The sequence below is a fragment of the Xiphophorus maculatus genome, chromosome 11 (genome assembly GCF_002775205.1).
Source record: "Xiphophorus maculatus strain JP 163 A chromosome 11, X_maculatus-5.0-male, whole genome shotgun sequence".
In the NCBI taxonomy this organism is placed as follows: Eukaryota; Metazoa; Chordata; class Actinopteri; order Cyprinodontiformes; family Poeciliidae; genus Xiphophorus; species Xiphophorus maculatus.
In genome coordinates this window covers 18,660,956-18,673,427 of record NC_036453.1, presented here as the reverse complement: position 1 = coordinate 18,673,427, position 12,472 = coordinate 18,660,956, and the positions used below count along the sequence as shown (strand labels likewise).

The 12,472-nt window shown below is 41.5% G+C and overlaps 1 protein-coding gene across 6 annotated transcripts in view; it reads right to left on the bottom strand.

Annotated features, from left to right (window-relative positions):
- LOC102219066 (ryanodine receptor 1-like) overlaps positions 1–12,472 on the bottom strand; it is a 47,492-nt gene that overhangs the window by 25,173 nt on the left and 9,847 nt on the right. For all 6 annotated transcript variants that reach the window (XM_023342120.1, XM_023342119.1, XM_023342118.1 and 3 more), the window contains exons 23-59: positions 12,263–12,366; positions 11,903–11,986; positions 11,608–11,767; positions 11,349–11,496; positions 10,951–11,156; positions 10,698–10,872; positions 10,414–10,622; positions 9,970–10,328; positions 9,125–9,254; positions 8,822–8,982; positions 8,584–8,746; positions 8,423–8,509; positions 7,683–7,909; positions 7,158–7,596; positions 6,524–7,081; positions 6,244–6,444; positions 5,686–5,797; positions 5,431–5,574; positions 5,006–5,279; positions 4,802–4,916; positions 4,526–4,658; positions 4,359–4,453; positions 4,152–4,287; positions 3,858–4,044; positions 3,652–3,763; positions 3,449–3,569; positions 2,496–2,665; positions 2,187–2,407; positions 2,001–2,091; positions 1,756–1,896; positions 1,400–1,563; positions 1,228–1,306; positions 970–1,059; positions 744–884; positions 589–666; positions 435–510; positions 221–344 (exon numbers count right to left, since the gene is read on the bottom strand). In XM_023342120.1, the coding sequence (XP_023197888.1) occupies positions 221–344; positions 435–510; positions 589–666; positions 744–884; positions 970–1,059; positions 1,228–1,306; positions 1,400–1,563; positions 1,756–1,896; positions 2,001–2,091; positions 2,187–2,407; positions 2,496–2,665; positions 3,449–3,569; positions 3,652–3,763; positions 3,858–4,044; positions 4,152–4,287; positions 4,359–4,453; positions 4,526–4,658; positions 4,802–4,916; positions 5,006–5,279; positions 5,431–5,574; positions 5,686–5,797; positions 6,244–6,444; positions 6,524–7,081; positions 7,158–7,596; positions 7,683–7,909; positions 8,423–8,509; positions 8,584–8,746; positions 8,822–8,982; positions 9,125–9,254; positions 9,970–10,328; positions 10,414–10,622; positions 10,698–10,872; positions 10,951–11,156; positions 11,349–11,496; positions 11,608–11,767; positions 11,903–11,986; positions 12,263–12,366 (6,215 nt within the window). The remainder of the gene's footprint in view (positions 1–220; positions 345–434; positions 511–588; positions 667–743; positions 885–969; positions 1,060–1,227; positions 1,307–1,399; positions 1,564–1,755; positions 1,897–2,000; positions 2,092–2,186; positions 2,408–2,495; positions 2,666–3,448; positions 3,570–3,651; positions 3,764–3,857; positions 4,045–4,151; positions 4,288–4,358; positions 4,454–4,525; positions 4,659–4,801; positions 4,917–5,005; positions 5,280–5,430; positions 5,575–5,685; positions 5,798–6,243; positions 6,445–6,523; positions 7,082–7,157; positions 7,597–7,682; positions 7,910–8,422; positions 8,510–8,583; positions 8,747–8,821; positions 8,983–9,124; positions 9,255–9,969; positions 10,329–10,413; positions 10,623–10,697; positions 10,873–10,950; positions 11,157–11,348; positions 11,497–11,607; positions 11,768–11,902; positions 11,987–12,262; positions 12,367–12,472) is intronic.

The window sequence follows — 12,472 nt, the reverse complement described above, 5'->3', positions numbered from 1 at the left end:
TGATATTTGTGCACTTAAACAAGTATTTAATTTGCTTAAATTTCCTATTACCAAAGCTTGATTAAAAAAAAGTCAGCTTTGGTCTTTGGAACGGCCAGGAGAAAAGACTAGATCTATTAGGACTGCACAATTAAATCACAGAACATCAAAAACAAAAACTGATGTAAAAAATTTAATTCCCTGCTCCTTATAACCAGCACCCTAGATTTTTTTTTTGTACCTCGTGACAGCATATCCATTAAGTTGCAGGAACTTGAGCAACTCGTAAGCCTTCTCTCGGTCTCTGGCCTTTTCCTTCGCTGTCAGAGTGTCATAAGGCACCAGCAGAGGATGTGTCCCACCTCCTACACAAACAATCCCACAACCAAAGAGAAATGAGGAAAAGCTCCATTTTCAATATTAAAATATAATATAACAGCAGATTTTTTTTTTACCTTTTCCTTGGAGCTCTAACTTTTTCTTTCGTCCCCAGGTGTTGTGATAATTTTCGGCCAGTTGCTCTGCCATTGACTGTGTTCAAATGTGAGCTGTTATTATTGACTATAAATTGAGATAAAGGCAGGCATTGTTAAACTTTTACTGCCATACCTGCAGATCTCTTGAAAGAGCCATGTGTGAGATGTCAATAGGCTGTGGACTATAGCCATGGCTTGGGTCATAAGTTGCCTGTAACAGAAAGATAATCTTATAACATATCAGTAGCGCTGCAACATAAAGTGTCGAGACATAAAAGACCTTCAAACCTGAGCAGTCTGGGAAATTTTTCTAGAAGCTGCCTTCTTCTTCTCTGACTCCTCTTCCTCTCTAGCTTTTTCTATGTTCCACTCCCATGCCAGCATGGCTTTTATCGACTCTTTGATCGGCCAGCGGTAGATCTCTTTGTCCTTTGCAAACAATGAATAAATAAAAATCAGCCTCACATGAAGAGGAGAATGAGCGATATGAAACAACCTGCAAAGGACAGCTTACCTTCTCTGAGAAGGTTTTGTATGGTCTGAGCATGGGATGGGTCTTTGCATTCTCATCCAACACCTCTCCATATGACCAGTTATTTTGAATCTGCAACACAGAAGACAAACTGCATCATTTATTGTTAGAAAGAGAATTGATTCCTGTGGTTATCATATCGGCTACAATCAAAGAAGTTTATTGTGTTGGTTCTGAATTGGTATAATGGATATAATGGGTATAATGGAAACTAAGCAAGCTGATAGGAACATGTCTTGCCTTTTCAAAAGCCCATTTATCATGGGTGTATTCAGCATATCTGTTGATAAAGGGATCCAGTCTTTCAGGGATAATGGTGCTATTGTTGGAGGCAAGAAATCAGAGAAAATTTAGCTATAATATTAAAACAACTGAAAAATGTGTTCATCAAACAGATTCAGAAAATATTTACTTTGTGGTCTCAACTGGTTTGGGATCAAAGTTTCCCTCTGCATCTACCGATGCCTTTTTCTCTGTTTTGGAGGAGTAGCTGGCATCCACATAATCTGGAGGAATGGCTCCAGCAATGGCACAGAGGCAGGGCATTGAGATCTTGAAAATTTCAGCATCAAATTTCTGGAATGATTAATGACAATATGTTACAGTATTAACAGACACTTGCAGCTAATGCATTTGAGCATTTGTACATCAAGAACTTTTTAACTTTTTCTCATGTAAGAGCCACTAATACCAGTTTGTGTTGTGTAACATGAGAAAATTTGAAGAAGTTCATATTTTGGCAGTTCCATCATGTTTCTGGGAGCTCACCTTGTGTGCCAATGATTCAAAAATACCCCAGAAAAGTTTGCGAGTCAAATGCAGCTCTTCCTCTGAAGCAACACCGAAATTAGCCCAGCCATTTGGGAGGCAGTAATATTTCCAACAACGCTCATAGTGGCTGGTCAGTAGCTGCAGACCCAAGACAATAAAAGTGAAAAAAAAAAAAAAGCAACAACTTAAAACTCAAAAGAAGACACTGTTTTTATCAAGAAAATAATCAAACGTCCTCACACCTTCAGTGGTCGTTTGGCATACTCATTTAGAATGGGCACATCAAACACCAGGCGTCTCAGCAGGTGCTGAAGCATGGCCGGGCGCAAATTTCTGAAGGCAACACAAACAAAGCCTCCTTCAGGAACAAACCTAACAATATTAGATAAAGGAGAGAACTGCTATATTTGTTTGAGGTGTTAGCTTACTTGCACAAAGCCATGAGGCACTCCTCTATGATGTCTCTCTGTGCCTTTGTAAAGGCTCGTCCTCGAGACAGTCTGTAGATCGTGTGCAACATGGAGTCTATCATTATGGCTCGGTGGTCACTGCCGGCAAACAGTGGGGCACACTTGGTGATGAGTGGCAGCACGGCAGTACACAGATAGCGGTTCAAAGCGAGAGCCATCTCTGTTGTGCTGAAAGCGGCCTGTTGGAAATAAATCCCAGCTGTTAGCTGAATCTACACTTACTGGATACTGAGTATTGAAGTAGTCCAGAAGACGTTTCTGACTCACTGTGTCCAGAGAGGCGGCAGCCCTCATGTCAGGTAAGAAGCCCACCTCCAGGACATGCAGCAGGAAATCCTGGTTGTCAATACCATAAACTCTATCCAGGAATAACACCATGGGGGCCTTGTGGTCTGGCACAAAACTAGCAGACATCTTCGGCTCTATGATGCTATTGTCTGAGAAAAGCATAAAGCATGTATAAAAGTATACACACTAAACTAAAGGGCTGTATGATACACTGACAAAAAACAAGTTATTAAAACAGTGAAATAAAACAACTCAGTAATCTAGAAGTGATAGAAAACGACTAAAGTTCCAGTTTGTTAATGGCATTAAAAGAAGTAAACGGGTTTTCATGACTTTTGCTATTTTGTCAGACTTTTATGTCATTCAACTGATACATGCATCATAATTCTGCACCAGATAAAGCCAGACATTGTAAATCAGGATGTAAACAATGGTTGAAATTATAATTATGAACTTGTGGAAGAAGTCTGTGTCACTAAAGAGAATCACATCAAAATCTTATCACTCCTGGTCTGACTACGCATCGACAAAGACTTCCCAGTCAGTGCTCTTCAAAAGACCACTGCTATTATTTGTGCTTTCTTTTTATTAGCATCCTCTGTCTCGTTGTGATTGTGTGACGATACTGTCATCTGCCCTTGATGAAGAAACTTTAAAAGTGATCTATAAATGGCTCCATCCATGATTACTTCCTCTAACATTGCGCTGCTGTTTGACGTCTATGTTCCTCTTCTGCGAATGTAGGTCGCTTTTGGGTCATAAGCCGTTCACATGAAAGTCTAACTGTACTTGCATTTAATTAGTGGTGTATGATATTTATATGCTTTTAGAAAATACAGTGACAAAGTATACAGTTAAGTAAAATATTGTTACAAAAGTATTAGAATCGCTCTGTTAAATAAATTAGCAGTGTAAATGCTTTAACATTTTACCTTTCCCCAAAGCAGGAATCTGAACAGGAAGACTGATCACTCCTACAAGATCCTCAATAGGAACCAAGGACCTCAGAATTGCCCTGATCCGAAGAGCTTCACCCTTTCCAGCTTGAATCAACTGTAAAGAACACATTTGTTTACTATTATATCCAATGTGTTATATAAATCTAGCATGAATGCTGTGATTCTGCTCATCTTACATGCATCTCTGGAGCACATCGTCCAAGTAGGTCAATGAGAGCAGAATAGAAGGACATGATGGCATTTCCGAGGTGCACTCGATTCTCCTCCTGCTGCTCTTCTCCTCCAAACCTTCCAGGAATAAAGGAATAAATTTTGCAATTTGTTCTTTAACTCAAAGTGGCTAGGACAAAGTTCTTTCTGATCCAACACTGAGACCTCTTACATGGGAAAACGTCTGTCTTTTTTAATGCTGGGACCATCTCTTGCAGGGTCCTCTGATATTTTGATGGCTTCCTCCACAGCAGCCAGCAGACCATTACCACCCTCGCCTCTCAAAGCCGGACCGAAGCACTCGGGTCTTCGAATGAGAAGACGCACAACAACGTTGGCATTCTCTTCCACGCTTTCTCCTAGATGAATGAAAATCATCTTATGTCTTGTTATTGTCAAACAAGAAAAGGAGAAGGTAAGTGTGACTTTAAGTTAAATTTTAGAATTTAAGTATTTGGTAAATTACCATTGACAAAAACAGCAAAACGAAGAAAGTCAAGGTATTTCTCTCCACCACAGGGATTCCAACCAATGTCAGGGTAGCCTTTAGCCAGCAGCATGGGGCAGCTCTGAAGCCCACACCCCGCCAAGTATTTCACCACCTACAAAAATATTAGCATTGACAGATAAGTAAAGTGAATCTACTGTTTAGGGTGTCATAGCAATATTTTACCATTTCTAAATCCTGCTCCTGGAGAGCCAGTGCCAGTTCGTTATTGTCGATGCAAGATGCCGCAGCCACATCCAGCGGGGTAGAGCCGCGCATTCCTGAACAAACAGCACACCATGTTCAGCTGGGCTACAGCAGTAAGAATTGTAGAAGTGAACAGAGACAGTCACCAAGGCCAATGCCGCTGTTCTGCAAAAGGTAGCTGAGATGATCAAACATGGAACGTTGATTCTGGCGACTGATGCGGCAGAAATAGCAGAGGAAACGGCAACAGTTTGTCACCACTCGAGGGAAGCGGATTTCCTGTTGAAAGACAGCATGATCAAGTTGAGCTTAAGGCTATTTAAGGTTGTAGTTTTTACTTTCACATGTACCACAAAATTGTACTTTTTTAGCCTTGAGTCCCATCAGTATTTAACCCAAACAAAGACATTGAAAATGAATACCTTTGAGTCACCACCACCCAGCACATTAACCATAACCTCCATGACAGTCTCATGCATCCCCAGAGCACGCATCAAGTTGGGGTGCTGATAGAAAACTCTGTTACTCATGATGTTCCTAAGGAGCAGAAAATGATTGGATAAATGTCTTGTCACCTTCAGTTTTAACCAAAGCAAAAACCACAATCAAAACTTTTATTCATATACCCAATGCTTTGAATTATGAGCCTCTCCTCCTCTGGACCCATCTGCACAATAAGCAGGGAGCGGATCTGACCCAAGCACTCCAGGAGATCCATGGTGTCCTGTATCGACACCTCGTTGATGGTGTAAGCCTTGGGAAGTGCACGCATCAGTTCACCGAGTCCATCATACTGCCTGTGAAGGAGGCTGAACATCATACGCACTAACTCGGGGTTTTGGATGAATGACTCCTGGGCCCAATGGATCATGGTGTGGGAAATGAGCTCCTGCAATGTGCCTGGTAGAATCGGGAAAGGGGAATAAACAACAAGGACAAAACAAAATTTCAAAGATTAAATGTGAGATTCTCTTTCAAGCCATAGCTGCCAGGGAAAAAAAAGGTATATCTGTGTTGTAACGTCACGTGGCAGAGCGGAGCAACAGCTCACTTGGTTTTTTATCTTCCTGCGGTTCAAGCTCCACCTCCACTTTTTTCTGCCGAAACTTTTTCACCCTTTCCAGCAAACGAAGCAGGCGCCCGCGAAGAGAATTGTCCACCTCCTCCCCCTGTTCTTCCTCATCAATATGAACACCTGCAAATTTTAGTTTGGAAATTAAGCATTGAACATTTAATTTGTTAGCCCCTTGAAGAGGAAAGATTTAAAGAATTCATGTCAGACTGGGTGTAGCAGATTAAAACTGACCACAATGTGTCAGAAGAGCATTATGAAAAACCAGCAAGGAGTCACGGACTTCATCAGGAACTGGACACTCTTCGTCGTCAGGGCAGTTTTTAAAGTTCATGAGCATGTTGACCTACACAATAGTGCACAAGCAAATGAAAACTCTTTGGAAAGAGATCAGCAACATATGTAACAAAATGTTATTTAATGTCGTCTAATCAGAATCATATTTTTACTTCAAAGTCTATATAATAGGACAACCATTATCCCCTCACCCTTTAACGTTAGATAAGTCTAGACTTTCACTGTTTTATGTTAGGAAAACCAATACCACTTTTTAAGCTTAATGGCAGAATAGCTAGACAATTTTTTTATTACTTTCCATGCGGAAATATTGAACAGGCTGATTTGATGTCAGACAGTGGGAAAACATTTTATACAGTGTATGTAGGTACCTGGATTCAAAAAATCTGATTTAAAATAGGTATTTAATGGAAGAAAATCTAATCCATATTTGCTTGATTTTCTATTTGTATGGGATGGAAGTTGCAGTTGTAGGTTCATATATGGTTTTCTTACCTGCTCCTGCGGCGGAGAGCGAAATTCACGGGTCTTTCGTGCAGTCTCTGCAGCTGACATGGTGAAGGCCATCATGAGCTCATTGTAGCGTTGCCTCTGGTTGGACTGTATCTGGGTGACGAACTTATCTGAGAAAGCAGCAATGGCCTCCACTCTGTGTCGTAGCTCGCAGTCACAGAAATACTGCAACAGGGTGCACATCTAGATAACAAAAGCAAAATGAATACTAACATTGTTTAGGAACCTTTTTGGTGAAAAAAGTTGTAATACTAGTTTGTACCTGCAGTTTTACAGACTCTGGTAGTTTCATCTGAAAAAGTCCTTGTTCGAGGTGTTCCTCTCTAGATTCCCCACAGGTTTCCACTGGTTTCGTCTCTTTCTCTGTTTCCTCAGCTCCTTTCTCACCATTTATGAAATCTATTTCCACTGCTTCCCCTTGTGGCACATTTAAATCTGTTTCTTCTAGTTCTTCCTCTTCCTCTATTTCTTCTTCATCATCATAACCATAATCTTCAAACTCCTCGTCCTCTTCTGCCTCAACTTCCTGCTCATCCTCATTGACCACTGCGGCTTTTGATGGTTCCTCTTGTTTGTTCAGCTTTGACGGCTCCTCCAAAGGTTCCTCTGATTTTGAAGTATGAAAGACTGTGGGCTCAATCATTTTCAGGATGTGCGTGACATCTTCATCGTCAAACACACCCATTATGAGGAGGGTGCTGATGAGTTTCAGGATTGGAACAAAGTGAAACTCAACACTGCCTCCCACAGGGTCTCTCATGGCTTGACTTCCATCCTGGACAGCTTCGATAAGCATGTTCAGAGCCTTGGTCTTTAACACCTGGAAATACAAGAAAAATTAATGTATCTCTTTCTCTAGAGAGTTTCTATAACATATTACAATGAGTAAATCTCACCTGTAAGGGGATGGTTGGACTCAGTGTGTAAATATCTGCATCTGTCCCCACAAACCCAACGGAGGAGAAATGCAGTTTTGGACGGAGGCACGTAGTGAGGCCGACCCCAGGCAAAGCGTGAGACTTAACGGTGTAAAGAGTGATGCTGCGCGTGTGGTCCGTCATCGGAACTATAAATTCCTTATTCGTTCCGAGGCGATTGCGTTTAGCAGACTCTAGATGCATGCTGATGAGGAGGTCGTAAAACCCGCTCCTCATTGGGCCCGGCAGGTAGGTGCTCTCTATGGCGTAGAAAAGCTGAGATTCGTCCACATGGCTGCACAGTGCGTGTGCCACCCGGTTGTTACCCAGAGCGCACACAGAGCCATAGAGCTTCAGAGTGTGATAGTGGAACTTTAGCAAGTCCATTCGTTCAGACAGTTCCAGTATGTCTATACACCTAAATAAAACACAGTCAGGTTTAACGAGAAAAAACTGAAATAAATTATTTTTTCTTTTTGGCATGCAGAAGGAAATATTTCTGACCGACTCTCCTCTGGGATGTGAAGGGCCATCATAGTGAGTGGTTCCATACATTGCACCATCCAGCCAAGTCTTTCGCTAACACGGCCTGTCTCTGGAGCCAGGAAGTTGTTGGGCATACGACTCCAGATCACTGGGGTTAGCATCTGGACATCCAATCTAGGAGGGCACTGCGGAACTGGATTTTTGCGTTCGCTCCGAAACATGGCCGCTGACAATGGCATGATGTTCTGGCAAAACAAGAAGGATCGATCATGACGTTGGTAAGGAAAACTTATTTGGACATAAGTCTGACCTTTGGTTGATAATTCTCTTTGCATCTTAATTTAGTAGAAATCCAAATTCGCTAGCCATGCAGGTTAAACATAAGAACCCATAAACATTAGCTAAATTTGAGTGCACTGACTACAGCTCTCTCAGGTGGGAAAGTCTTTGCTGCAGGGAGAATAATCAAAGTTGGATAATTTCAGTAACAAGGCCATTTGTTGCCGAGTGAATAATATAAACTTATTCCTTATTTCATCCAAATTGCTCTACTGTAGAGGGGACTGCTGTCTTTAATCCTAAATGTTAAACAACAATTAGATTGATCACTACACTGCCTTATCTTTTTAGTACAGAGGGTATGCAAAATCAAATTTTTTTCACCAGTCAGGTAAGATGTTGACTGGTGTTAACCTCTTAACCTGTACAGCTGTAGTGTGGGTAAAGATTTGGTAACAGAGTAGGTCGTGGAGGTTTACCTTGAGCTTGCCAAGTTCAAACTGAATCACATTCTGGTTGGAAGGCTGAACGAAGACAGCTGGGAAAAGCTTTGTGTTCGGCTCCACCTGAAAGTAGATGATGCTGCAACTGACCAGGACTTCATGAGAACTTCACCGTACCAAGGCAGAAGCCCACAAACCTGGTAAAAGGTGTTTATCTCTTTTCCGTTAGCAGTGAAAGTCATGAGTCCTGTGTCCAAATCAACGAGGCAGCCAATCACAAAGTCCTCCTGACTGACACGGGTTTGCTGGGAGTTGCCAAACTCTCCTCCCCACACCATGTAACAATTACTGCGCTTTATACTGCAGAAGGCAGACAAACCAAGAAGACTCAGGATTTTGGAGCACGCTTTTACATGTTTAGGGAAACAAACCCACCTGTCGTGAATATTTCCTCTGTCGTCCCCAACAGTTACTGTTACATTTCTCACTTTGCTGAGGTCAAAGTGAAGATCATATTGGTGATAGTCTGGTGTGACCCAGCCTACCCACACGCCCCCTGGTTCCTGTCCTGCGAATATTCGCACTGAGTAATAATACTGAAAAAGGACATGAAAAGCTTATTGGTTTAAGCATATTATTCATGGTTGTTACAAAATAAACCTTCAATTTCAGATTTTAGAGTCTAAATTGCTTCCACTTGATCATTGACAATGAAATAACTATGAGTAATAGTCATACAGTTGTGGTGTTCAGGATTATGTCCATGTCATCCCTGTCATCTGGTACGACATCTTCCACTAAGCGAGGCAGAGTGGGAACGACAGGGGGCGGAGTTATTAATGCAGCCTTCTTTGCCTTAAAAAGGAATCTGTAAATGACAAAACCACTTACTACATGTATAGTACATGCTGGTTCAAATGTTGAGACTGATAGAAATCTTAAACTGCTTTGGTTTTTATAGCATTATCATATTGCATGGGCTGCAGTTGGTAGCACTGTTGCCTTGCAGCAAGAAGGTCCTGGGTTCGATTAACGGCCCGGGGTCTTTCTGCAAGGAGTTTGCATGTTCTGGGTGTGCATGTGTGTTCTCTCCAGGTACTCTGGCTTCAAGCTCCTCATTTTATGTAATTCATTTCTGAATTCTTTCATTACTCTTGTCTTGATTTGTTTTGCTGCTCTCGTGCCCTGGCTCGAGAGCAGGGCACTGCTCTACTAATACAACTGCAAGTTGTATTAGTAGATGTTTCACCATCTGGAGTTTTGTGTGACCTTTCACCTTGGTAAGGACATTACTTTTTTCCAGCATTTTGGGGCACCATTTCACAAGGACAATGCGATAATAAAGGGGCTGAGATAAAACTAATTGACCAGAGATCTTGCATTCACTGAGAACCTATTGATGTTTGAAAAAAATAATTTAAACATCTGGCAAAAAGATGCAACGACACTAAAGCAGCAAATGTAAGAGAAAATGAACCTCTGTCGGTCTCAAAATTTTTGGCTATTATTATACTTTATTAACATCCCAGCTGCATAAAAATCAAATTGTCCTCTCTGTCTCAGAATACTAAATAACCACATACCCTTTCTTTTTGCTTTTCTCAGTAGAGGCATCTTTCTCGTTCTCTCCATTTTTGATGGCCAAAGTCTCTTTAGGCACGGAGGGTTCCTTCTTATCATCTTCCTGTTCTTTGCGAGTGGCTGACTTCTTCAGTATTTCAAAGTCTGAGTTTGGGTCGACCTCTAATACCTGGTCTTCGGGAATGGTCAGCGCCCGAGTTAGAAGTGTTGTCCCCGCAGGGACTTTAAAGGTCTCGTGAAACTCAATTGGTATGCTGACTCTGAAGAACAGCAAGTCTGTGTTGGCATTCTGAGACCCAAATGTCTTGTGAGTCACCTTGAGACAAGGGGGAGTGTCCACTGTCCCGTCAACACGTGATATCTAGAGAAAAGAGTGCAAAGAAGTTACGTTTTCATGTGGAAAACTGATATTTAGAAATAATTTGAGAGAAGCATTGTATTAATACCTCAAAATGTGGATGATCTGTAGGAGCAGTGATAAACTGGGGAAGGCTTTTACTGAACCACATTGTAATGTCTCGCTTCATGTTGATAGCAAATGGTTCGAATCCTTCTTGCAGGCCACAGATAGTAAAGTAACGAAGACTACTGACATTCTGACCCAAGTTGATTCTACCAACCTGCGACAGCCCCAGGCTGCACACGGGTATGAAACCTATAAATGTTTAAAGCATGATCATCAATGTCCATTTATTCGATTATTTCTGCTCTGTTTTGGATCTGTACTTACCTTCCCCTATCTCAATATCCTTAAAAGCCATTTCTGAGCCTGAGTCACTGATCAGCATTTCTCCATTGAGCGTGAACATGATGTTCATTTCTGTGAGGTCTATCATGCAACCCGCCACATCACCAGACTGCCACTGGCGGCCAAATGGCTCGTTTCCAATATGCCAACGTTGGGCCTAAAACGTCGATCAAGAGAATTTAGCATCATTAAGGGTTTAGCCCACTTTCACAATTCAAGTGAATCTGCTTCCCACCTTGAAGCCATTGAAGACATAGGCCAACTCGTCAGCACCAAGTTCAGTATCCGCACGAACACAAGGCCTGGCCCAGCCCACTCTCATCTCTCCAACAGTCACAGCCTCAAATTCAAAGTACCACTTCCCCTGTGTGACGGCGTAAGATTTCTCAGCTCTGAACACTCTGATTTTATCACCACGGGAGCTGCCCGGTCCATGCCCACCTAGAGTAAAAACATGGCAGTAAAGAACATGCTACAACCAGGATTTAAGGAATACTGGTGAGACTTAGGCTGCCTTTAGAGGTACACAAAGAAAGTTTGTTACAATGTTTTTCTGGTAAATAAGAAAGCATGGAGACAAGGCAAAATGGAAGGATTTCTATTAAAATAGATGAAATAGCAGTATAAACTTACTACTCTCCTGATCCGGTGGTTCTATGTTGTAGCCATAGCCGATAAGAGTGCGAACTGCTGCACAAACTGTGTCTCTGTTGGTCTTTTTTGTCTTTTCATCCAGCAGATTGTAGGGAACCAGACGGGGATTACGCTTGTTCAATATGTCCTATTTGAAAAAAGTCCAACTGAAGTTAAAACCAAATCAATTAAACAGTAAACATTGAAACGTTTTTATTACTCATTGTCACAGCATTTTTGCACATAAAGAAGTTGATACCTGTACAATACTGTACGTCCAGCCCTGTCGAACCCGGTCTCTTGCCCACACATTGTGTCCATTTTCTGCCAGTCTCTCCACTAGAGTGTTTTGATTTGGAGTCAGTTTGACGTGATTAAGATCCAAGGGAGCTGGCTTGTATCCATTACTTTGCATGTAGCTAACAAGCAATACATTGTGATGTGAAGAGTAAGTGAATCTTTCAAATAGACAACCATGGCATTTATCATTAAAATGAAATAATATTACATGGTGCCACACTCAAATGTCATATGTATAACATGTTGCAGCTCACGTTTTGGGGAGCTTGGTCCTTTTCAGATTTTCCTCTGCTTTTTCATCTCCCATTCCCACATGACAACCCAGAGCTAGCAAAGTCCTGTTAAAGTAAACACAATACACATTAGACACAGGTCCTACACATTTTTCATGTCGAACTTCCACAAATATACTCCTGGCCGCACTTTGGGCACCCTTGTTTTAGAGGTAACAATACATATCAAAGTCTGGTAATACGGTTACATTTTCACATCTATTTCCTCTTCTATTCTTGTTCAGGTTTCAGTATAATTAAGATCATAGATTATGCTACTCCACACTAAATAGGAGCGATCGTCAGAAGTACCAAGGACTGTTGATTTAAACTTTTACGTACTTCAGTGTCTCTCCTGACATTGCTAAATTGTAGTTCTTCTCCGGCTCAGGCAAACTCTGGAAATCTACCAGGCAGGGGTGCATCTTCTTGTTGTCATCACGAAACTTTAGAAAAAGAAGAGCACAAACATTTGCTTGGAGAAATAGTTTTTGTTCCCAGCAATGCTTTCTCTACAAAATTTAAATAAAAAATGTAAAATCCTGAAAACAC